Genomic DNA, 26324 nt, shown 5'->3' on the forward strand with positions numbered 1-26324 from the left:
GAGAGTTTACTATACAGGAATGAACTGAATTAATCAAAGAAGCTTTCTCCGAGGAGGTGAGAAGAGATGACTGGAGCTGGTGATTCTCATCTGTCATCTTAGCACTTTGGGAGGCTGAGGCAGGAGGTCTGCTTGATGGTGGGAGTTTGAGGTTGCAAAGCTATGATGCTGCTACTGCACTCTGTCTAGGTGACAGCGTGAGATCCTGTATAGAAAAGACAGAGAGAAAGAGAGAGAGAAAGGGAGTCATTATCCAGACACAACTGGTAGAGTGAGAATGACACAGGGGTAGACACATGCATAGCCATCCACACGCAGAGGCCACATGAGCTCACAGCAAGTTACTCCCAAGCCCAGAGTCTCTCTCCCCTTCCGTAGAAGAAGGTAAACTAGCTAGTTGCTATCGCTCCTGCCAACTACAGCATTCTACAGTCTGCGATCCTAAGAGTGTAGAAAGGAGTCCTAGGGAGAGTTGGCTTGGGTGGAGCAGATGTTAAAGAGAAGAGAAGTAGGTCAAGCTCTTGAGGCATCCAGTCTGGGAGTGATTCAGCCATGTCCAGTTGGGCTAATGAAATTCAAACACCATCCTTGATGAGACATCCACAACTAGTTCCTGTTGAACAGCCCCAGGGCAGAAGACAATCTATGGATATGACATAATAAACCTAGCTGGATGCAAAAAAAAAAAAAAAAAAAACCTGAAATGTCTCAGGAAGACAGGTAGGGTATAGAGAGGTGCTGCAGCTTTGAGATGACACATCCAACCCTCTAACAGCAGACCACTGCCCATAGACTGCTGCCAGGTTGAACCGCACCAGCCTTGGCAGCCAGGTGCTACTCTAATTCTCAGATTCTTCAGCTGGCCCACGTGTCTGAACTGTTTGTACAGAGAAAACAAGATCGCTCCACAAGGGATGCCCAGGCCAGAGCAGAACAGACAGAATTGTTTTAACTGGCTTGGGGATCTCCCTAGGAAGGATTTGGAAGACCGTGAGTGATATTCAGGGCACAGAGAAACATGGGGGGCCCTTCCTGCACTCATTGGCTTTTGCCCTGAGATTCCAATATTTTCTATCCCATAGCACCTTTGCCAGTTCAAATAGGTGCCATGGGCAAAACTAGGTATGGAAAGTGGGGAGCGTGGCAGGATTCCAACTTCACAAAGCTTGGGCTGGGTACAAGTCATGAAACATGGTCCAGGGAAATCCCCACACTGAAGTGCCCCAGCTGGTTTCCCCATCACTTTGGGTAACTTTCCATTGCCACACACCCACCCCTCCCTACCCCCCAGGTCTCTTCTAAAGAATTTATTGCTCACCTAGTAACTAGTCAGGCATGAGAATCAGAAGCCATGAGCCCAGTTTCTGAACTCTAGAAACTATAATCTATGTGAGAAGATGAAACTTACATTCATAAGACATGTAGGGAGGACCCCGGAGTCTATACAATGACCCAGGGCCAAATGGCAGCACAAGAAGCCTGATAGGTTGGGGGGCGGGGGGGCGGTCCACGTGACCTGGAGCAGTGGGAAAAGGGTTCAAGGAAGAGAGACAGCCAGTGCACAGCACACAGGAATTAGGGGGCAGGGCAGGGAGGGAGGACAGGGAACAGGGGACAGACACTGGAGTACAGGATGTGACTGACCCTAAAGAAAACTCAAGTGAAATAAACCACCACTTATTGTGTGCCTACTGTCTATATGCTGTGCCAGGCACTTTCCTTCTGTTTCTTCAGTTTATCCTCCCAACAAAAGTGGTAGTGTTCTTATTTCCAGCTGGCCAGTGGGGAAACTGAGAGGTCTAAATACATTTAGACTTGACCTGATGGCCAGTGAGAATCTCTGCCAGTGGCTAAAGTGGGGCATAACTTGATAGTAATGATGACAGAGTCAGATTGGCCTGGGTGTGGTGTCCCGGGTGCTGGAGCACACTGCCCACCAACCACCTGAAGGGTCATGACCCAGGAGCAACGCTAAATGCTGACCTCTGACCTGGGGAGTTCGTCCTTTTGACTCAAGTGCACTAATACCAGCCTTTGCACCAAGGGCCTCTATCCACACCTGCTCTCTTTCCCCCAGTGCCCAGCCTCTCCTTGTCAGTGGCACCCTCCTTCCGGGCCCTTCCACTGGGTGAGGTAACTGTTAGGAGCCCAGCGAGGTGTGACCATAACAGCCACCCAAACTGTAGCTATGACTAATCGAGTAGCGCTAGAAATGCAGGAAGCATTAATAATTATTACAATGGTGTTTTTCTGCTTTGTTTTTTTTTTTTCTATTTTTTGAGGTTCCACGCATGAGGTTGAGGGTGAAAGGAAGGGCTGAGCTTTCCGGAATTGAGAGGACGAGCCGTTGTGTTCCACCTCCCACCCTGTTGTGGGCGAGGGGACTCCCTGCAGGGATCCTAGTTGACTCTCCAGGAGGCACCTGGATAGAGGTCTGAGCAATCTGGGGCCTGGGATGAGTCAGGCCAGTTGGGGGAATCGGAGGCATTCTTTCGGAGCGCAACTGCGTGCAGTCGGGGAATCCCTCAAAGGAACCATGGACCCACGCTGACCAAATCCGGCTTATAGGAAAGCCCTGTCTTGCTACATGACCCCTGATTCATGGCTTTCCCCTCCTGGGGCCTGTCTCACGTGCTGCCCCTGAAGTAGCCACCACCAGCTGCCTCGTGCTATTTTTAAAATAGTCACCCTTCAAAGTCCTCAGAGGACAAACTCCACCTGAGAAGAAGAGACTGAAGTGTCAAAACCATAAAAGCCATCTTCAGAAGGCGTAGGCAGCATCCAGCTCCAGACACAAACCCCTGAGGACAGGGCTGACCAGCCTGGGTGACTGTCTGGGGTCTACATGTGTCAACCACAAACACATTCACGCTCACAAGTGCAAATCCTTCTAACTCTAATTGATCCTTAAAGCCCTTCATTCCACTGTTGTTAAAATGCAAACCATTCCAGCGGAAGGAAGACTAATATTCTAACATTTATTCAGTATTTTCTATGTACTGGGCACCAAGAAGTACTTTATTTCAGCTAATCATGTGCCAATTGGTTCCTCCATTACTCTGATAAGGGACAGCAGAGAATGGCGTCTGCAGCCACACCACCCAGGATTTCAATCCTTGTTCTGACACTAGCTATGTGGAATTAGATTGGGCACATCACCTCTCTGAACCCAGATTCCCCCAGCTATACGGTGGGCTTATAAGAAGTACTTAATATCAATTACACAGATAGATAGTAGGATTGTTGTGAGAATTAAAGAAATTAATATACATATGCCATTTAGAACAGAGCCTGATGCATTCCAAGGGTTAGCTTTTGTTTTGATTGTGTTGTTTATTCTGAAGAATACATGATTCTTACATCAGACTCAGTCCTAGAAACTGCTGTTAAAAACAGAGGGAATGTGAACGTGCCAAACCCCAAAAGGACAGCCAGAGCATCACATTTTTGTCATTGCCCAGCTCTTCCTAAGGTAGCCCTGTCTGAGAGCATACTTAACTGCTGTACAGCCTTTAATTAGGGGAGAGAGGCCCTACCCAGGTTGGGACTGGAGCAGGAGAAGATGATCTAAGTAATTTAACTGGTCTCCCCTTGCCCAGAAATACCCAGTAATATTCACTCAGGAAATAGATGGGCAGTTGGTTTGTTTACATATTATTTCCAGGGTAGACTTTTCATACTGTTCCCCAGGCTTCCTCAAAAGCTTAGAACAAAAGGAAGGCATCCCAAACGCAACCTTCACAAGCCACAGATATTACCAAGATGTGGCAATTCTAGAGAATTGGGCGCTGTTCATCTTTCACACTGGGAAAGGCAGATGAGACAATAAATCCAAAAAGCTTGGAAAGGCCCAGAGCCTGCCCCCACCCACCACCTCACACACACACATACATACAGCCAGGAATGTTCCAGTTTACTTAGATACCCTATCTGGGATATTACCAGTTAAAACTATAGATGTTTTCCTGGAAGGGTGAGAGATTGCAGTTGTAAACTATCTTAAAAGGTGTTCAGTTGGCCAGTTACCTATAAGAAAAGGGGGCTTTTGCCAGGGGGAGAGAAGCCAGCACCTGTTTAGGGTGAAACTCTTGAAGCTCTTCATGATGGAAACCACACTGAGGCTTTGGAAGCCAACGCACTGCTGAGAGGGCACCAGAGACCCAAACATGGCTCTCAGGAAGAGATGGGGCTGGGCACAGCACGCAGGGAACCAAAGTCAAACTGAGGAACCCCTGGTCACACCCAGCAGCAGAGCCGCTGAGAATTTGCCCAGCCCCATCCTGATAATGAGCAAATCATCGTAATTGATGAGTCTTCTCCATCCAATCCTCCTGCAGTCCCTTGAAACAATCTCTTTTTTACCAAGGGGGAAGTGGAAAAGGTCACGCTGGCAATTTGATGGGAATCTGAGTATTGGTGGATATAGGGACCCTGCTCATCTTCCGTCTCTTGATCAGTAGATGAAATGGTAAATCTGACAAGCCCAGGGAAAGCCCCTCACCCCTCAGTCCAGGAATGTCTTACACACACTGCACAGGAGAGAATAACTTAGCAAAAAGGACTCAAGAAAGATACAAATGCCATCTACCAAGTAACTTCCTGGAATCTCCACTAAGAGAAACTCCTGTGGAATAGAGGCTCTTGCCTTCTCTCCTGCCGGCACTGCCTTAAGGCTGGGGTGTGTGCTAAGGGGATTCCAGAGATGGCAAAACCCCTAGCACCTTTCCAGCAACTGCTTCTACCCCCTAACCTGGTCCTGTCAGAGGTGGGCAGGGGTGGGGCGGAAAGGGGATGAAGTGTTAGAGGCTGGGACAAGCTTGTAAACCCCCACACACCTGCTGGAGCCCTAAACCTGCGTCAGAGTCTGTCTCCATCGAAAGGAAAGAAACCAAGGGTGCCACAACCAAATCACAGTAGCTGGAGTGGAAAATCTAGCTCTGACACAGGCTGTTGGCTCTGGGGAAAATTTTGCCGATGAACCATATTGAGATTCAAACTTGTTTATTTTCTACAGTTTCCAAACTTGGGTTGTTATTTTTTTTCTCTCTCTTTCTTTTTCTATTTGGAAGGCAGTGCGTATTTTCCCTTCCCAGCTCATAACCTTGGGCACAACCAGAGGAAGAGGCCGAATGCCGTGAAGCTCAGGTTTTCTTCTGGGGTATTGAGAAAATGGCATGATAAAAGAACCACACCCTCGTGACACGTTTAAACCGTTTAACAATTATGGGCGCCACATTGTCATCTCAGCATGCTGTTGTGGGGGAAGGAATGAACTGATTATTGGAAGACCAAAGTTCTAGTTCCTTTCAAGGACTTCCTCTCGGGCAAGTCCTTGAAAGGCTCTACATTTCAGTGTCTACACCTGTAAAAAAAAAAAAAGAGGGAAATAAAGAAATGAACTGTAAAATAAATTCCAAAATTCCTTTCAGCGCTAATAACTCTAAGCATTTGACTTGGGCTTGAGTCTTAGCTCTATACATTCAGGCTGTCTGACTTTGGGCACATCAGCTAACCTCTGTGAGCCGCAGTTTCTTCATCTGTAAAACTGCGGTAAGAACCCCTGATGCTTCTACCTCCCCAGGTGGCAAAGAGGATCAAATGGCACAGTACAGATAAGGGCATTTTATAAACCCTGGAGTTGCAGACACATGGAGAACATGTGTGTCATCTCCACTTACCAGGGCAAATATCAATGGAAGAAAGAACATTCTGATGATCTGGAACTCCAGGCACTCCATGAAGTTATCAACAGGTTTATAGTCAATCAGGAAAGGCCTTGATTGGGCTGAAAAAAAAAATTGGGCCATCAGGATCCTTAGACACTATGGAATCTTTGCTAACAGGCCTTATGAAATGACCATTAGTCATTACTTGAAGGCAGGGGGCTAGACCAAATGACTCCTAGTTCCCTTGTAGTGCAAGAATTTTTTTTTTTTTTAGTTTCTCATATAGGGGCTAGACTAGAGAAATAATCCACATAGCTAAAGACACTTGGATGAAGCTGAACCATTCCAATCTCTAAGGCTTATTGGAACCTGGGGATGGCTTCCTGGAGAATGCTTTTAAAGGATGTGAGTTCACGGACGTTTTCCAAAGCATTGGGAGGATGGGTGGAGTAGCGAGCAGATGAGATAAAAGAAATGCAGAGGAGTAATTTAGTAGGTTTCAAGCGAAGTTCATTGAGCAAGTACAGCTACTCAGAAAATTCTCGCTGAGATAAGAAGTTTCATGGTATAGTCCTGTTAAAGATCTAAGTTTGGGGGTCAAATCTGGGTTCGTATTTCTGCCCCAACCTCTTACTAACTATATGACCTAGGATTAGTCATTTGAGCTTTATTTTATTTCTTTGTAAAATATTATGGTTGTTATAAAATGTAAAATGAAATAATATAAATAAAGTATCTGGCACATAGTGAGAAATCAAAGAGTGATAAGGGAAATCCGAGTAAGGCAGGGTGTGGTCTGCTGCAGGCATGAGCAGAGGCCCCAGGGCTCCGTTCAGGGTGTGCCATGGTGCACAGCGGGCACGCAGTGGGCGCACAATATACAGTAGCAGAGAGCTGGCATCGGTTAGTCACGGGACAGCTGCAAGGAGTCACAGACACACACGTGAGCACACACTCACACAACAGATAAGATTGCTTAAGTCGTCTCTGGGATTGAGAAGATGAATAAGAGATCTGCAGACCAGTGTGTTTCCCCAACCATGTCACAAGGAAGGAAGGTCCACAGGGTCCCTGAGAACCCTGGGTAGAGGGGGATTTTAGAAGGAAGCTTGCTGAAAAGCACAGATTCCCATGCTATGGATGTGGCTGGTGGGAAGGAAAATAAGCCTGATGGGGCTGCACCACATGGTACAAGGAGAGGGGAACGCAGCCCAGGGACAGGGTGTGTGGCATGGTGGCTTGTGGCAGGACTGGAGAGAGAAATTCCTGGGTCCTAGTCCTGCTGCCAGCTGTGGGAAAAGCCACCAAGGCCTCCCTCCTTGAGCCAAGGACAAGACCACAGTGGGGCCAGCTCTTCTCTGTGTTTAGCTATTGTGTGGCCTTTAAGCATTCCCGCCTATCAGCAAGCCCCTTTGATCATCAACATGGAGAAAGAACTGAGGAGGCTCCGCAAGTCACAGAGACTCACTGTAGATGGATGACATCTCCAAAGTCACACAAGAGAAAGACAAAAACCCAGCACTCCTTTTCCTGGACCTGGGGCTTTTCCATTTGAGAATCTGAAACCCAAACCCTAGTCAAAATAAGCAAAACAGTGACACCAAGCTAGACTGTGTCTCCTCTCTATCCTTGGCATACACAGTAGAACCTCCATTGTTGACCCCCTTCTACATTAACGTCCTCCTTACGTTACCCTAATTTTCATAGACCAGACATGCACCCCATGTATGTATCAGGACAGTAGGCCTAGTTTCTTGTATTGACCACCTCTGTATGTTGACCAGTTTGTTACAGTCTCTTGGGTGGTCAACTTACAGAGGCTCTACCTTATAAAACAGGTCTCAAGGACAAAAAATGCACAACACACACACACACACACACACACACACACACACTTGTGTGCGTACACCTGCAACCATGCAGGAAAAGCTGCTTCACAACTCTAGGTAGTGCGCACAAAGTGCAGCCAAGGATGGTCATAAGCACTAGGACATTTTTTTTTTTTAATGAAATCTCACTGGTGTCAGGTTGTTGAAGCCTCATGGAAAAGTGGCACTGAACTGGAAGGAGCCCGTCAGATGAAAGGCGGGTGGGTGCTGCAGGCCAATAAAGCCATGTGTGAAAGCAAGGACATGGGAGAGGACACGGGTGTCTCTGACAATGGTGACGGCCCCCTTGTTTCAGCCAGAGGCCTTGCACAGAGACTCTGTGGGAAAAGAAGGCTACAAAGGCGTCTGCGAATGCCAAGTTAGGCTGACCGGGCTCTATTCTAAAGACACAGGGCAGCCATTGAAGGTTTATGAGAATGGGGATCTGGGAATAAAGTTAGTGTGTTGAAAAGTGTTTTTCCTGCCTTGGTGGCCTGGAAAAATCTAAAATGACTTCAGTAGTGTATTCTGTTCTCTGGTGGCTCATAGGACAGAGGGGGTGATACATGATAGGGATTAACTTGGTTGCCCTCAGAACATCAAGAGCAGTGACTGCCAGCTACAGCTGAACTCCATGTGACCCTTGGCTCAGCGAGGGCGTGACATGCAGGTGACCAAAGGTGGGATCGCTGTGACCGGATCGTAATTCACACAGACCACATGGACCCAGATCTTGATCATGGTGGTCCTGGAGCCCCAATTTTCCCTCTGCTGCAGGATGCACAGGAGCAAGCTCTGGCTCCATCTGGCCTGCTGCAACCCAGCCTCTCCTCCTCCCCTGCAGTTTACCCTAAGGCTTACTGATTTTACATGAAATGAAACAAAAGCCACAGCTGTGGTCACTGTGGCCTGAAGCTCCGTGTCCCACTCCAGCCCATGCGCCTCCACCAAGGGCCCCACCTCAGTACTTGGCAGCAGCCTCCACCCACATCACAACAGACTCGGTGGGATGTTAACTCCTCCTCCCCTCGCACCAATTTTGGATGTTCAAAGTCATTTCAGGAGGCCCAGAAGGGAAAGCGAAATTGTGGTGGCATCAACAGTCACAGCTGTTCTGATAGCAATGGTCGTAGTAGTTGCAATAGTCAAGGTATAGTTAGTGTTGTTGTAGTGTAAGCAACAGATCATCAAGTAAGAGTTGAGTATTTGCCATGTGCCAGGCACTATGACAAGCATACACCCCACTTTCTTCTCCTAAGCAGGAGGTAGCTGTTTTTATTGTTTCCATCTTACAGATGGGATAGGTTTTCCTTGGTGAAGGACGTGGGGTTCTGGATTCCAATGGCAGAGCTTCCAGCTTGCCCATGACTCCCCCTGAGATTGCCTTATCCTCTCTCTCCTCTCCCACTGCCTCAGCCTCTCCCCCAACACCACCTCTCCCTAACACAGTTTAGCTCTAGGGACTCCTTTAATCAGGGATATATTTTTGTAGTTCTGTGCAGGTACCATTCAGCTTTTGCACATATATCTATAAGTCACTTTTTGGAACCTGGAAACTCCTCTTATAAATGCTGATTTGTTCCCAGCTTACAATGAGGTTGGGTTGCATTATAGCACCAACCTCAATTCACGTTCTTAGGAGCTAGGATCTGTGAGATGAACAAAGGAAAGCTCCCTTCTCCTAGGGACATATGACCAGCCTTCAACATTTGAAATAAACAAAGTTGTCTTGGGTCACATCCTATCATGCTTTACTCCCTCTCCCTGGGACCCCCTTCTGGGTTCCTTCCTGCTTTTCCCTCTGAGGGGCTCTAGGCCCTGGATTGAAACCCCACCTTCTGCCCTGCTTACCCAAGTGCTCCCCAATGACTTGCTCTCCTCCACTTATCCCAGCTTCTGATCCAGCCTCACACTGAGCTCAGCCTCTGGAGCCAGCATGCCCAAGGGTTGCCTGCTCCTTTTTCACTGCTTCTTACCCACTGTTACATTTGATCCTCTGATACTCTAAAAGTTAATGGACCTTTTCTTTTCTTTTCTTTTCCTTTTCTTTTTCCTTTCTTTCTTTCCTTTTCCTTTCTTTCTTTCACAGAGTCTGGTCTCAAACTCCTGGCCTCTAGCAACTTTCCAAAGGTGCTGGGTCTGTACGTTTGGGTCACCATGCCCCACTACTGCTGGTTATTTCATAAAGGCTTTCTCAGGAGCAGGGTTGAGGAAGAACCAACTGCTGCCATTTCAGTCTATAGGAAACAGCCACTTCTGAATTGGGGGGCGACACATGCATTCTTTCACACCGTCTCTGTGATATTGCTGTATGGGTCTTCAGTCTAACCACGCTGCCCGGAGCTTCCCTCATGGATCCACAGATCTGCCGATCCAGAGCCTGTATGATGCGCATGTTCATATTCATGGTTTTCACCATGGTGACCAGACATCCTGTTTCCAGGACTGTTCATTCCTCTGCCTTCTCTCCTTTCCCCTGTAGGATTTGATGGAGGGGCTGGAGGGCTTTAGTGTGTCAAAGCCTGTGGTAGTTGGCACCTCCTGGGAATGAACCAGCATTCAAGCCAGCCTCATGGTGCTCTGCCATGGGAATCCAGCACCCATGGTCACCTCCCCCAAGAGGACCTATTATCTGAGCCCCGTGTCAGGAGCCAACCACACCAAGAACACTTCCTCCTTGGCGCAGGCCTGCCTCACAGCAGACATCAAAACAATGCAGACATTTTAGCACTCGGCGCAGATACTTTCTTGAGAACACGGGGGCCCTCCTGAAAGAGAGGTGAAGCACTCTCTAGGGCTTTCCAGTAATATTTTTTCCTCCCCGAGAGAGTCAGTGTGAGAAATCCACTTCCGGAAAGTGATCACCTCCCTTCCACGCCCCCGCCAACCCCGGGTCCACGCTCTTGAGGAAAAGGCAGCATCACGTCCTCCTTACCAAGCTGAGGCCCCTCTGATTTCCACTGCTCTCAGCAGGCCTGACTCACAACGAAACTGCAACCTCAAAGTGCTGGGGGCCAGGATTGCGAGAAGGAAACACAGGTGAACACACGCAAAAGCTGCTTGAAGAAAAGGGTTTTTTTCTCTTACAGAGTGGCACTTGCAAGGCTGGGCAGAAGCCATGAACTGAAAGAGGGTGAAGGGGCCTGGTCTTGTGCTGACCTGGTGGATTTGGCAAGGAGGGAAACTGTGCCTCAGAACTACATGTGTCGACTCAACTACCGGGCTTTGCTGCAAAGATAAGCCCAAAGGCAGAGCACATCTTGGGTTTCCACTAACAGAACACTTGGACCCAGGGTAGAGTTGGGGGGTCCAAAGTGGGGAAGGCAGGTCCCACCTTTGCCATCAGAGGTATATGAAATGTATTACATAAGGAAGGCTTCAGTATGCAACCTTAGCCATTCTTTTGTGTAATCAGTCAATTGACTTATTACCAGTTTATATCTAACCCTCTACTTGAGGTTCCTGACCTCAAAGTGCCAGCTAGGGACAGTCTCAAATCACCCAGAAGCCAAGGCACAAACAGATTCTCTTCACTTATTTCAAAGAATAATATTTCTTCTTCTTCTTCTTCTTCTTCTTCTTCTTCTTCTTCTTCTTCTTCTTCTTCTTCTTCTTCTTCTTCTTCTTCTTCTTCTTCTTCTTCTTTCTTCTTCTTCTTCTTCCTCCTCCTCCTCCTCTTCCTCCTCCTCCTCCTCTTCTTCATCTTCTTCACAGTTTTTGGCTGGGGCTGGGTTTGAACCCGCCACCTCCGGCATATGGGGCTGGTGCCCTACTTCTTTTGAGCCACAGGCACCACCCCAAAGAATAATATGTTTTAAAGCATTACTTTTAAGATTAAAAGGTAATACTTATTACAGTAAATGCCCTATTTTCTGGAACTCAAGCAACTGGCACACAACCTGGCCAAACACACACACACACACACAACAGAGTTTAAACTTGGTGTGCCATGCCGCCAATAAGCTGACGCTTTATGCACCACTCCAACAGCTTCCACATACTCTCTTAACAGTTTTAAGTGTTAATGTGTGTTAGTTGAAGTTAAAATAATACGGTCGCTATGTTGAAAAGTGTTGATCACCATTTAACTAACATCGAACACTGCATTTACAAAGCTGTTTTATAATACAGTAAAACTGTGTTACAGGAAGTGAAATTGCCTTTACTTGTCTTAATGTGTTTCTAACTAGTATATTCCAATATTAATATCAAAGTCAATCCAGAGTTTATGTTATGGTATGGTATGGCTATAGAATTAGTTAGGCCTATTTTTAATATTAACTGTCAAACAACCAGAAACTACATTTATCCAGAATTGACCCATCTCCATCGATACAGAACAACAGGGGAATTTAGTAGTTTAATTGAGTCTTATTTGAACTATATCTGAAGGTTGTAGCATTTTAGGACCTTGGGAGTTCTTAGTCCAACTCTGGGGGAACAAAGAATTTCTATTTTCATTCACTTTATAGAAGGTCTCCCCCAGTCGGATGAGCAACCAGAGATCAAGCTTTAATTTGAGCACACAATGTCTGGCTCAGTTTCTAAAAGAATACCCACCTAATAAGGTAATTTCTCAATCAGTCACATCAGTGGGGTGAGAAGATCATGGCAAGCCAATGATATTGATAAGATTGGATAAATCCTGGCCAGGTAAGTTGGGGAATGTATGTTTTTATTTCAAAGGTGCTTCTAAAAACCTGATACAGCAGAATTTGTAAGCTGCCCCTCAGAATTGAAGGAGAGAGAAAAAGAGGGGAATAAAAGGCAGAAGTGGAAAGGTGAGCCCAAGATTCGCCTGCAGCAGAGCTCCCCTGACAGCTCTGTGACCCCCGACCACATGCAGCCCTGGAGCCGGCTCCCTGGCCTGGGGAAAAGGGGTTTATAGTCATGGGAAGGGCACTGGCCAATCAGCCCCCAAACTCCTGTGGGCTCTGACTTGACACCACAAACACTCCCCATGAGGAACTTCAGCTTCTATGACATATGAGGGGCTCATGGGACCCTAAAGGACCACAGTGGCTGTTTTGGAAACTCTGAATAAAGAAGATAGAAGTATCAAAATTGAGTACATAGGATTCATGCTTCTCCATTCTTGTGATGCTTTACTAAGAATAATGTCTTCCACGTCCATCCAGGTTAATACGAAGGATGTAAAGTCTCCATTTTTTTTAATGGCTGAATAGTATTCCATGGTATACATATACCACAGCTTGTTAATCCATTCCTGGGTTGGTGGGCATTTAGGCTGCAATTATGGTTATGGGGGGGGAAACAGAAAGAGGGAAGGAGGGAGGTGGGTGGGGCCTTGGTGTGTGTCACACTTTATGGGGGCAAGACATGATTGCAAGAGGGACTTTACCTAACAATTGCAATCAGTGTAACCTGGCTTATTGTACCCTCAATGAATCCCCAACAATAAAAAAAAAAAAAAAAAAGAAGATAGAAGTAGACCTCTCCTTTTTCACCAGGCGCCCTATGGGAATGCCCCCACGCCTTTCTCTAAGGCCACACCTTGATCATTCTCCTCCACTCAGCCTCACCTAGAGATTGCTATGAAACACTTAAGTCATCAAGCGCAGTCCAAGGAAGGCCCTATCTTTTCCAACTACTTATCTTGTGAAACTGGATTTTCTTCATATGCTTCAACCAAAACAACATAGCACAATAGACTGAAGGCCGGAGCAAAGGGGAAAACCCAGCTTCTTCTATCAAACCAGATAGTTAAAAAGACTTGGGGAAAAAAATGCAAAACAATCCACTTTTCTCACTCAATGTGCTTGAGTTTGGAAAATAGTTACCTCATTTAAAAATATATTTTTGATATTAACCGTTAAAGGGCTTATTATTGTTCATGACCTTAAAGTGATGTCCTAAATAGATTTTTCTTAATTTTATCAGTTCTATTTTTTAAGATGATAAATTTTGGTAGACATAACTCACGTAAAAGCTCTTTGGGGGTCCTCAATCATTTTTAAGAGTGTAAAGGGGTCCTGAATCCAAATAGGAAGCTTGAACACAGTTTTGCATGCCTGCCCTCCTTCCTCTCTTCCTGAGTTTACGACCCAAGACTGGAACATGTAAATGACACAGTCACAGAAGAAGAAGCACAAGTCCAGGATGAGAGGAAGCACCCGGGTCTTCACAGGCAATGCCGATGTGCATTCAAAGCACACAAAAAACACACATCAAAAACATGCGGAGTATGGTGGAAGGTTTAGAGTCAGTGGCACATTTCAGAGATAAAGATCAGAATACGCAAGATGAAGGGAAGTACTCAACTCTCCTCTCTTTCATAAGGTTTCTTGAATGTGCTGGTGCTTTGGAGGCATGCCAAATTATGCTTTTTAACACGATCATACGGCAGTCATGTGTCAGAGGTACAATCTAGCAGAAACACTTTACTGTCTGAAAATATTCTTAGCTTTTGAAATATTTCCCCAAAATATCTATGTAGCCCCCACTGCCATCCCTAGTTCCTAAATACAAGTCTAAGCACCCAGCAAGTACCTACTAGATGGATGGAAGGTTATTTCCACAGCCTTTCCACTCTCCTCCATACCACAACCCCACACACTGCGCAGGCCTAGATAAATACCCCCAATTGTTGGTGCGGGCCCCAAAATTTCAGAGCGATTTAATATTTCTCTGAGTCAAGGAATTCGGTATTGATTTGAAAAAGAGAATTGGTTTCAGAGTCCACCTATCTCTAGTGCCTGGAAAAGTCATTTCTTCTTTAAGTTTCAGTTTGCCCATCTGTAAAATAAAAGGCTCCTCCTTTTCCGACATCCTACTCATAAGACATTTTTAACATTCCAATAACTGTGGGGGTTTTAGGTAACATCTGCCTGGAAGAGCATTGGTTAGTAATCAGATCATTAAAAAAAAAAAATGGAAAAGCTATATAGGGAATAGGCATATAGTTTGTGAGGAAAGCTGTTTCCTCAAATGCATATATTTTCTGCTTTATATGACATGGAAGACCAGCAGACACATCGCCCCTTAGGACTATAAAAGGTGTAAGGAATCTGTGCTCAGTTGCTCGGTCAGCCAAGAAATGTTCATTAAGAACCTTGGCTGTTTCCAAAACCGTGCTGAGTACTAGGTGAACGATGATGATCCAAAACAGGCATAGGTTTTGCACTTGAGGTGGTTACAGGCTAATGGAAGAGATGAGGATCAACTAAAGATCATATAGTCACACATATAATTACAAACTGTCTTAAGTACTATACAGGAAAGGAACAAGGTGTCCTAAAACGATATACCCAGAAGACCTGACCTAAACTGGGAATCATGAAGTGCTCATTTGAGGAAGTCACATCTGAGCTGGAGGATGAAGAAAAGGGCGAGCAGGAAGAGAGAACTACATATGCAAAGGCCCTCTAGTAGCAGAGAAGGCCTGGATCATTTGACAAAAAGAAGAAGAAAGCCAGTGAGGCTAGAGTGCAGAGGGAAGTGGAGAGTGCAAGTTAAAGCAGAAGAGATAGGCCGAGTCAGATGACAAAGTGAGTTGTAGACAGGATAAAGAATTCAGGTCCTTATTTTACCAAGAGAGGGAAAGTGGGAAGCTATTGAAGGGTTAAGCAGCAGTAAAGTCATGGTCCGATTGGTGTTTGGAAATGATCACTCTGGCTACCCTGTGAAGAATGTTTAGAGAATGGATATTAGAACACAATTAGGCAGTTATTTTGGAGTGCAGGAGATAAAAGATGGTAGCTGGAATCAGAAGTCGTTGCTGGTGAGAATGGAAATGGAGAGAAGTGAGCAGATCAGAAAAATGTTTATGAGAAAAATTCTGGAGGACCTGGTGACATATTGGACACAGGAAAGCAAGGAAGAGAGAGAAACCAACTCATTATTTCCAGGTTAAATGGCAGTTCCATTTACTGAGTTAGGATGCACTGCATGAAGGCAAAACCAGAGAGAGGGGATGATGATTCTAGTCTCAGGTACAGAATCAACTGCATAAACTGTGGGGAGAGGGTAGAAAAATGAGAAGATGTGACCCCCTGCTCTACAAATACTGAGAATTTCAACAGAGACAACAGAGAAAGGTCAGGACTCTTCTAGTCATGGGACCATGTGTGACTGGAGAAGTCACTCATTCATGAAGTCAGGTCTGCTCAGAGATGTTGGGTTTGAGGTGCAGCTATGCAGCGAGGTCTGGAGTAAACTAAAGCCCATCAGAGTGACAGTTCTGAAGCTGAGAGAATCCATTCATTCTCTGATCTTGGGAATGCACTAGTTATCCTAAAGAATCATGCAGACAGAACAGAAAACAGCTATATCCTCTGGGCAGCCAGGTCTCTACACCTGGCATCCTGGTCCCTGATAAGCCAACTTCTTATATGACAAGTGATAGACCACAGTGTCCGTCCCCTAAGGAAAATCCAAATTGCTTGTTTTGGTGCCACAGTTGCACAAAGGGGAATTCCACGTTGGTTGATCCCCTTCCGCTGATTTGTGGTTTGCAGTGTCTGCAGGCCACAATCCTCAGAAGGGCACCCAATCCAGTTTGCATAACCCTGGCTCAATTGATCCTAAAGACCAGCCCCAAATCCAGCTCCTCCTAACCTTCTGACCCACGAGGCCTTTACTCTGAAGTACCCCAGTCACAAGGCCAGTATCAGAACAGCCCAGAAGAGGACAGCACCCACAGACCCCTGTCCCCTTGGCTCTCCACCCAGCCACACTTTGGGTGTGTGGTGCACGTGGGGTCTGTTGTGGCAGCACTGAGGAAGCCTCTTCTCAGGGAGCTGAGGAAGGTTATTCAAGGGAATACTAGAAATTTCAAGTTGGGGAAGCTATTTTACATACTAGATGTCCTGGATAAGAAGAAATGAAACTCACTATCAGCCTCAAAAAGTAACTACTAATGGGAAGTAAGAGCCAAACCCCAAGGGGATTCTTCATAAGGACAGTTGTCACCCTTTCCCCCAGTGGACACGATCCCATCTTTCCTGCCTGCTTCACCCACCTGCCTGCTCCCTACTAGCTGACCCTATTGCCAAGCAGGCTGTCTGAACCCAAATCCAGGAAACCCAAATTTCTGAGCCTTCTCTTTGCAGTTCCAGAGCAGCCCCACGGGGCTTGAGGTTGCTTCCCACTCTTGCGTCCAAGCTGCTAAGTTGCAGCACAGTAGAAGGCAACTACACCAAGAAGGCTGCCATTTTGATGAACATAAGAGTAGCTGGGAAGTGAATTTCTTATAAGATCTGTACACTGTAGATAGGACCCTCAAAATCTCCTTGTGTGCATGCACATCCGCCTCCCCACTACCCTGTTCTTCCCTGCCCCCACATACACTGGATTTCTTGTCTGGTCAGATTCCTCCATGGCTAAAGTGATGAAACTTATTGGGTGAAACCTCCCCAAAAGATTATTAGGATCTCCAGGCCAGGGGTACCTTTGGACTTTGGAACTTTACCACCTCCCTTCTCTCTGACACTTGGCAACAGAATATAGGAGGATAGGAAGGCAGAAAAAATAGGTCCAGGATGAGATCTGAGACTGCCTACCAGCCCTGGACTGCCTGCGTCTGCACTGCTCATTGGGTGGGACAAAAAAAAATAATAATATATATATATATACATATATATATATATATATAAAATCACCTCTTCTAAAAGAATGCTGAGTCTGGTTTTTGTTTTTTTGTTTTTTGTTTTTTCTATTTATAGGTGGATACAGAAATTAGGAAATATTTTGGAGCAGGGGTGGAGGAAAAATCCCCTCCCAAAATCTTCCTTTGAGTTCCCAGTGTACTCCCACTTTCCCACTGGAAAAAATCATTTAAATTCAATTTAATAGACATCTGCCATGTATCTGGATTTAAAGGCAAACTAGAGTGAGGAACTCACAGTCTGATGACAGGCCCTGTGTCCTCTTGAAATTCACAATGACACGGCATCCATCCACAGGTGCTTGGGTCTTCATTTCCTTCCCTACACTGGCTCTTCCCTTATACCGAAACCCAAACTCAAAATCTACTAACATGTGACTATTGGCATTTATGTCTCAGATGTGACCTATGGGTTTGGGACTTTTCCCAGTGGAGTTTGATGACTTTTCAGATGAATAAATGTCTTTAAAACATGAGAGATGTTGAGAACAACATCTTTCTTGTTCTTGTTGTTTTGTCTATATAAGGGAACACCATCTTAACTTTACTCAAATGTTAATCTCTGTATCTTGACATCAATACTATGCATTAAGTTGATAGGGAAGATATTGTCTCTATCTGTTAAGTAAAGACCTATAACCATTTAGATTCTGAAATTTTGAGGTTGGAGTGAATAATGATTTCAAATCAATGGGGAAAGTTCAACTATTCAACAAATGTGGCTTGAGATAAATGGCTATACATTTCAAAACAAATAAAAAAGCCTGATCCTAACCTTAAACCTATTCCATGGATTATGGATTAAAGAATGATATAAATGGCTTCTACGCACCTCCCTTCTCCCTGACACTGCATGTGTATTTATATCTATTTCTTAAAGAAAAAAATGTAAGAGATGCTACCCGCTTCCTTAAGTTGCTCTCTCTCTCTCCCTCTGAGTGTTTTACCAGTGCCCAGCCTCCCTAGTGTGGTATCCTCCCAGCACACAGGGCACCCTGCTATGCCCATCTCAAGTATAGCTGGTCCCTTTCATGGGCAGGACTCAGTACTACGTACCAGATTCAGAAAGATTAATCAAACAGCATCCTGCTTCAGGGAGCTCACGGCTCACTGGGCAAGACAAGGTGTACATACGGATGGCAGCAATGTAAGATGGTAGATTTCCTTGTGAGGTAAGTATGGGGCAGGGTGGGAAATAAAGACAGGAGAGATTTACACAGCCCGGGTCAGGGAGGACCTCGTAGCCTCAGAGGGGGCTCAGGAACCCTGGCCTGCCTGGTCTATCGTGCTGTGTCTACACCTGGAACACGCAGCTCAGAGACAAGGTAAGCCCTGAAGGCTAAACCAGACAAAACCCAAGAGCTGAGAAAAAGGGGAAAGGGAGAAGGGATGGGAAACTCAGTTCCTGGTCCCTTTCTCTCTGCTTCCTGGTGGGAGAACTTAGAAAAGTACTCCGGACACCAGCATAACTCTAGCAGGAAGGCCAAGCATGATGACTCACACCTGTAATCCTGGCACTTTGGGAGGCTGAGGTGGAAGGATCACTTTAGGCCAGGAGTTCAGGCCAAGCTGAGCAACATAGTGAGACCCCATCTCTCAAAAAAATAGAAAAATTAGCTGGGCGTGGTGGCATGTGCTTGTAGTCCCAGCTACTTGGAAGGTTGAGGCAGGAGGAGCACTTGAGCTCAAGAGTCTGAGGCTATAGTAGCCTACAATGACACTACTGCACTCCAACCTGGGCAACAGAGTACACCCTGTCTCAAAAAAATAAATAAAAATGTTTTAAATTAAAACTAAAAATAAAACAATTTAAATCTGTCAAGAGCACACATTCCTCAGTTAGCTTCCTTCCAATTTCTAGAAAGCTTTCTCCCTTCATGATTCTTAGGTTTCTGTGTTGATATTCCCTGCAGGGCTGAGAGAAGAGGCCAAGGTCCCCTGGTCCTGCCCCATAAGTCACCACAGCAGACACACGGTCCTTCCCTCCCACTCACTCCAGACTACCTGCGCCCCAGGGCACCTACCCCGGCACAGTGACCAGTGGGGCAGGCTTGGGACCCTTTGCCATCAGCAATGTCCCTGTGCTGATGCCGGAAGGTGAGGAAACAGCAGAAATATTGGAGATGCCCTCCATCTGGGTCCACTTGTTACTTAAACCAAAGCTCCCTGCAAGGCAGGTGCTAGTGCCTCCTCAGGACAGATGGAACACAGACACAGGGAGGATGAGTGACTTGTCCTGGGTACAGAGGAACAGAGTCCCCAGGGACTATCTGAACTGGGACAGTGGGAGGATCCCCCCAGGAAGCAGGAAAACAAAGCAATCAAAGGACCCCCGGAGACTTTCCCAATGTCTGAAGAAATCCTGACATCAGTGTCTCCATCACCCCTCAACCAAAAGTAGAGCAACGCTCCTCATCCCAGCCCCACCTGGCCACCCTACATGCACACGTCATGCACACACACACACAACATGTGCACACACACATACACACATGCAAATTCAAAGCAAGACAACCAAGGCTGCTTTGGAAAAGGGAATCGGGGACGGGACCTGCTGAGCAGACTTCATGGAATCCAGACTTACATTCCTTGATATTTGTACAACTTCTAAATTTTAGATTCTGGCTGTAGAAGCTTACAACTAAAAGAAACGTCAGGGACGACTTAATCTAGATTTCAGTCTAGACGCTACAGAACGTGCAGAGTAGGCTGAGGGAAGTAAACAGACAGCCAAGCAACCTTATGCGCATTACTTGGTGTCTTCTGTGCCTTGGCTTGCTCACTATAAAGGGGAGACAAGGAGGGTCCTGGCAAGGACCCCCTACCTGACTGTAACAAGCTCTGAAGAGGTGTGGACTAGTCCTACCAACTTCCTCCAAGTTCTGGGACATGGACCTTAGAATCTAAATGGAACAGAGAAGGAGCCTGGGGCACAGCCTGGGACTCTGGTCTGTGCTCTAGGAAGCCAGTTCAGTCTTCTCCAGGGTCAGTCTTCAAGCATAAAGTGGAAGGCCCAAAAGGAAGCTTTGAAGATATTTAACCCATACCCTCATTTTCACATGGGGAAACTGAGGCCCAGAGTCTTAGGTATTCAACCCAGGTTGTGGGAACCCAATTATTTCTCAATCCCGGTACATTCTGGAATGGCCAATTTGTCCACGTCACTGTGACCTAGGAATACGTGAATGGAACCCACAGCTGTGGGCCTCCACACACAGAGCAGCTGTTCTCCCCAGGAAATCAGCTTTTTTTTTTTTATTAAAAGGCTTACATTTATTTTTTTTTAAGAGAGAGAGGTAGCCCATACTAAAAATAGCTGCATGCAGTTCATCATCAACCAGTCCTTTTGCTTACAATGCAAAATTTAAAAACTTTTAAGTTCAACAAATGAAAATTGGAGAGGTCTAAAAGGGAGGAGGAGCTTTAATAAAAAAAAAAAAAGGGCTTTGCCAGGAAATTTGTGACCTTGTGGCTTTCATGAATGGCGAGGTCGCAATAAGACACATACATATAAAAAGGGGACAGAAGAGGGGAAGGTCTATACATTAGGGGCTTGGTCTTGCAAAACAAAACCACAGGCAGACTTGCAGAAGAAGGACAGTTCCACCATGCCCAGCCTAGCACTGCTATGTTGCCTGGTCTTCTTGGCTGGGGTGGGAGCCCACCAAGGCCAGAGTACCCAGTCTGAGAACAGCTGCACCCACTTTCCAGCCAGCCTGCCCAACATGCTCCGAGAGCTTCGAGATGCCTTTGGCAAGGTGAAGACTTTCTTTGTGAGTATAATTCCCACCTGCCCTTTCTCTCTCTTCCTGGGACTGCCTGAACTAGGCCTTCTGCTGGAGCTATAAGAAGAATCCTTTTACTGCTCCTCCTCCATCCCTAGCATCCAATCCCCCAAACTTCAGTTTTTAAGAGAGTCCTAGATTAAGCTGTGGGTTCAATGAGTTAAGCTAACCCCAGATGATAGAACATAGATGCAGGAAAAAACTGCCTAAGAAAGTAAATGCACTTTCTCCTATGCTCAGAAACTTCTTTTAAGATTCTACACTTAAGTGGCTGGGAGAAGTCCAGAGGGTCTGATCAGATGCAAAGATGTTCCCTATGTCCTGTGGCAAGGAAGAATAAATTGCCTCTGCTTAGAGTATTTCCAGACCTGAAAGGCTGATGCTTTGGGGAAGCACCTGGGGGAACCTGCATTAGGAAATGCTTCCCATCCCCAGAAATCTTTCCAAGGTGGAGCGGTGTAACCACAGTAGGGAGAAAGAAAATCAAAGAGCAGAACACCAAAGGGGACTCAAGGGCACTGAAGGGTTAACATAATTGCCCCTTCAAATCTGATGTGGGTCTGCAGAAAGAAGACCAGGACTGAGTCAAACGTTTGCCTTTGCTTCCAAATCGGCCAGATTTTAAAGACAAATTGATGCCAGTGGCAAGGAACACTGGTCTAACTAATGCTTGTAGCACTATTGAATCCGGTTTTTAAAACTGTCCTACATTGATTAAAAATCAAAAATTCTATAAAACAAAAGTGCATCAGAAAGACATGCCTATCAGGTGTTACTCTAAACCTCAAATTCATTCTCCTTTTGTTCTCCTTGCAGCAAACAAAGGATCAGCTGGACAACATGTTGTTAAATGAGTCCTTGCTGGAGGATTTTAAGGTAAGACCAGGGACAAGGGGGTGGAAGGAGCGTGCACTGTGATTAAGGGAAGGGAGGCTCTGCTTCCTGACTGCAGGGAGCTGGGTCTGCTTTCTTCACTTTGAAAAGGAGAAGTAGAAAGATCTTAACTCAGCACATAGCTGGCAGCAAGGGTTATGAAGGGCTCGGTGCTGGGGAGAAGCAGCTGGTAAAGGCAGATCCAGAGGACAAAGTTGTCCTCTCAAGCTAGTTGTAGCAGCAGCCCTTCCTCCCAGTCACCGCCCCACCTTTGGCTCCTTCCCTTAGGGTTATCTGGGTTGCCAAGCCTTATCTGAGATGATCCAGTTTTACCTGGAGGAGGTGATGCCGCAGGCTGAGAACCATGAACCAGGCATCAAAGAGCATGTGAACTCCCTAGGAGAAAAGCTGAAGAATCTCAGGCTGAGGCTGCGGCGCTGTGTAAGTAATAGACCAGTTCTTTTCTTGGCAGCGATCCCCAGCATACCATCTCCTACAGGCCAGCAGGGCCACTCACATCCAGAGACACACCAAAGACATAGTCTGGCAGGACCGGCTAAGAATTTGGAAAGGTGCCTAGAGTCAGATCTTGCTCATTGCTCTCTGTGCAGGGGGTGGGGGTGGATGCTAGGCATTTACATGTGAAGATTTGCAAACAGCTTTCCTGTTATTTGTGAGTCATTTGTGGGTTATTAACTACTCCCCTCTCTCTTCTTGAAAGGGGCCCAGAGCTTCAGCCTGGGCTCCTCATCCCTTTAGACCTTGCCCCTGGGCTGGGAAGTGAAGACTTCCAAGCAGAGGAAATCATCACTCACCTTTATTCTTAAACTTACTGAGGTCTCCAACTGTCTGACAGGATTTCCTCTGGTGTTTTAGGAAGGTCCTCAGCCCCAAGCTAGTATCTATGAATAATTCCCCCAGATAATTTATTTCTCCAACTAAAATGATACCCTCATCACTAACAATTTCTTTCATTCTCTTCCTGATGTTGGAAAATCAATTGGTCTCTGTTTACAGGATAGGGCTATGCAAAGGGTTTGGTCTTCGTAGCTATGACCGTGTTTCTGCTCCTCAGATGCTTAGACATCAGCCTTGGTAGCTGCAACAGAAAGACAGGGACAGGATAGAGAGGCAAAAAGGATGGAATGAAGAATGCCTAGCTCAGCATGTAGGAGACACCAGGGAGCTCTGATGAAGGAAACCCAAGATCTGGGTTGTCCTCTAAGCCTTGCAAACATCTGAGTGGCTTCCCAGGAAATGCATCTCAACGCCCTGGGGCTGTGGTTAAGGGGCCAGTGTGTAAGAAAGAGGCAGGGCTCTGTTCTCCCTGGGAGCCACAAGGGGAGGCCCCCTTTTCAGGCTACCAGCTTCCAGCTTATTAGTGCTTCAGACTATGGGAGCTGGGAACCAAGGTTATCACCACTTTCTCTTTTTTCCCACAGCACCGGTTTCTTCCCTGTGAAAATAAGAGCAAGGCAGTGGAGCAGGTGAAGAGCACTTTCAGTAAGGTGAGCATGGAGGTGGTAGAGAGGGCTTGCAGAGCACAGCCTCTGCCCACTCCCCAAAGGGTAGAGGGTGGCAGGTGTCAGCAGGCCCCTCCTTCAACTGGAGGGGCCTGGGAACCTGACAAATGGTGTGACCTCCTCAGCCAGTGAGGAGCCGGCTCCTCGGTTATATTTGTATTCTGTTAAGTGTCTCTGGGGTTTCTAAATGACTGCACTCTGCCTTTGCAGGCTTGTGGGTTGAGCTGGCCAGCCAGCCTATGAACACAGTGAGCTGGGTGCTGGGGAGAGTGACAAAGGAAACAGAAAGTACAGAAAGTAGCTTGTTGGGAATCTAGGTTGAACTCACACGTGCAGGAAGCTGACACGTGAATGTGAAGACACAAACACACCTAGGAGTTCGGCCTGAACGCCTCAAAACTCAGAAGGAGCAGGAAACAGAATTCTCACTTATCCAGAGTGGATTCAAGTTCATTTTCCTTCTGCCCCTTGGACTCCCAAGGTGCCTGAGAATGTCAACTCCCGAACCAAATGGGGTTTCACACTTCCAACTGTTCGTGAACCTCCTAAAAGACCATTTCCCAGAAATCATGTGGCCATGCCCTGCATTTGTGGGCTGAGGACAGACACTGGGCAGGGTTTCAACATCAGGAGACATGAATCTCCTGACAGTAAGCCAGCATAGCAGGGCAGGTCCTGCTCAGAGTTGGTGGGAGAGCTCAGATGTGAAAAAGGCACTTTTCTCTCTAAAATCACTGTCATGCTTTTAAGGTACTTCCTCCAGTATCTTTTCATCAAATTTTGCATAAGCACCATGTGAACACATGGCCTTTAAAATTCTTTAAAAGGCAGCATTTTGAAGACTATGCTTTGCAAACATCCAGTATGGCAACCCTTTGGACTCTAGGATGTAAATTGGAGATCTCCAAAATCTGAGCCAATGTTCTAGGATAGCCAACCCAGTTGTATAGTCCCCTTGCTACCTGATAGCTGTGCTCAGGTTGGGAGGAAAAAAGGTCTATGCACTGCCTTTCCCAAGGCAGCTGGACATGTCCTGGGGCTCACCTGACATCATGAGTTATGCCTATCCCAGTGTAAGGGAACCCATTTAATCCTAGATGGGGTTTTAACTAAATGTTTATTTCCCTACCCAGCTTCAAGAGAAAGGCATCTACAAAGCCATGAGTGAGTTTGACATCTTCATCAACTACATAGAAACCTACATGACAATGAAGATGAAAAACTGAAGCGACCAACATGGCAACTCTTTGAACTCTAGGACATAAATTGGAGATCTCCAAAATCTGAGCCAATGTTCTGGGATAGCCAACCCAGTTCCTTGGAAAACCTTGTACCTCTCTCCTAAAATATTTATTACCTCTGATACCTCAACTCCCATTTCTATTTATTTACTGAGCTTCTCTGTGAACTATTTAGAAAGAAGCCCTATGTTATAATTTTTTTTGATATTTATTACTTTTACCTGTGTTTAAGCTGTTTCCATAGGGAGATACCCTATGATATAGGAGCGTTTTAAGAGAAATTATGAGTTATATAAGGGGGAAACAAATATTCCTTTGGGAGCCAACTGAAGCTTCCATTCCAAGCCTGACCACACTTCATAGCTATTGGGCTGTTTTCCCTGACCTCCCTCTAACAATCTGGGGTATTACAGACTCTGACCCTCTTAGGAAGAGAAACTAGGGAGCCCTTTGATGATTAACCTTCCAGCAGCTCCGAGGGATTCCCCTGACCTCATCCCCCAACTATTTCATTCTTGAAAGCTGTGGCCAGCTTGTTATTTATAGCAGCTTAAAATTGGTTCTACTAGAACTCAATTTTAACTAGAAATGATTCAATTCCTCTGGGAATGTTAAATTGTTTGTCTGTCTTCAAAGCAGATTTTAATTTTGAATAAATAAATAGATCTTATTCAAATCATGTTGTGTCCATTGACTCCCGTCTGACTAAAATTGTTGCCTTGTGCTTCCAAGACAAATGAGAATGGCTGAATGAAATCTGCATTTCAGAGAAAGGAAGCTAGCTACCCTTTCTTGGAGAGAGGGCAGACTCCAAACCAGAAGGGGGGGGGGGCCTATATTTACACTTCAAAAGCCAACAACAAAGACCACCCTGGTCTTCTCATAACTCAATCTTTTAAGGCTCTATCCCTAAATCCTTAAAGATCTTGCAGATGTTCAAGGCTATGGAAGAGATTCTGTACATATCAAAATTAGAAAAGTAAGCTGGGAGAGTTTTTAGTGCGTGTCCCTGTGTGTAGGAGGGGTTGTTTGGTTTTGTTTCTTCAAGCTCCAAAGGTCCAGGGGTGAATACTAATTTGCCTGGGTTATCCTGAGGACTTAGACAAAGTGCTGACATGGTCCCTGGTGCTAGGAGGAGGTTTCAGTACATACAGTTGGTTGTTAACACAACTAAAGCCTCCTATTGAATCCTCTTTGAGTTGGGATCAGAGACAACAGGGCTATACCCAATAGAGCGGAATATAAGCAAAGTAGCCCACTTGATAGGATATCCAAGGCTCAAGCTGCCGCTCCTCTGTCCCCTCCATGAGCCAACAGACGATGACTTCTAGCCGTGCCTATTGGGAGGGGCATGGTGGCCGGGGCAGCCCTACTCAAAGCCCCATGACTTGGAGGAGATAGGGGAAAGAATGGGCTGAGTCCCTCTCACTACTCTAGCTCTGCCAAGGCAGCCCTGGTGGGGGAGGGGGAGGGTGGGAGCTGACTAGTTGTGGTCAGTTTTTCAGTAAGACCTGAGTCACTTTGGTTAAAGTAACCATAGGAAGGAAGTGGGAAACATCAAAGCTGAAATTCTGAGATGAAAGGTTAGAAGGAATGCAGGGTAGCAGAAAAGGAGGAGAGAGGGACTGATGCTTTCTCCATGGAGGTTCTCTAGACTGAACTGGAGAAGTCCTGAGTCCCTGCCTGGGGAGGCTTGGGCACTTAGGACTCACTGCCACACAAGTCATACTAACTCAAGCTGCA

General features: G+C 46.1%; 1 protein-coding gene and 1 long non-coding RNA gene across 4 annotated transcripts; one reads left to right on the forward strand and one right to left on the reverse strand.

Annotated features, from left to right (window-relative positions):
* Positions 1 to 22264, reverse strand: LOC128597525 (uncharacterized). 2 transcript variants are annotated; one of them, XR_008383268.1, is made up of 4 exons: positions 22151 to 22264; positions 5679 to 5785; positions 5212 to 5362; positions 1 to 205 (listed from the first exon to the last, which is right to left on the reverse strand). It is a non-coding gene; the product is annotated as an uncharacterized LOC128597525 (long non-coding RNA). The 2 variants fall into 2 exon arrangements; XR_008383267.1 differs by lacking the exon at positions 1 to 205 and having other exon boundaries at positions 4613 to 5362.
* Positions 20685 to 25223, forward strand: IL10 (interleukin 10). 2 transcript variants are annotated; one of them, XM_053607957.1, is made up of 5 exons: positions 20685 to 20932; positions 21761 to 21820; positions 22106 to 22258; positions 23260 to 23325; positions 24474 to 25223. In XM_053607957.1, the coding sequence occupies exons 1-5, from the start codon at positions 20768 to 20770 to the stop codon at positions 24564 to 24566; spliced, it is 537 nt and encodes a 178-aa protein (XP_053463932.1). In that variant the 5' UTR covers positions 20685 to 20767; the 3' UTR covers positions 24567 to 25223. The 2 variants fall into 2 exon arrangements, with proteins under 2 accessions (XP_053463932.1, XP_053463931.1); XM_053607956.1 differs by lacking the exon at positions 24474 to 25223 and having other exon boundaries at positions 23260 to 24454.
* The last annotated feature ends 1101 nt before the right edge of the window (positions 25224 to 26324 follow it).

Source organism: Nycticebus coucang, chromosome 10 (genome assembly GCF_027406575.1).
Source record: "Nycticebus coucang isolate mNycCou1 chromosome 10, mNycCou1.pri, whole genome shotgun sequence".
Taxonomy (NCBI): domain Eukaryota; kingdom Metazoa; phylum Chordata; class Mammalia; order Primates; family Lorisidae; genus Nycticebus; species Nycticebus coucang.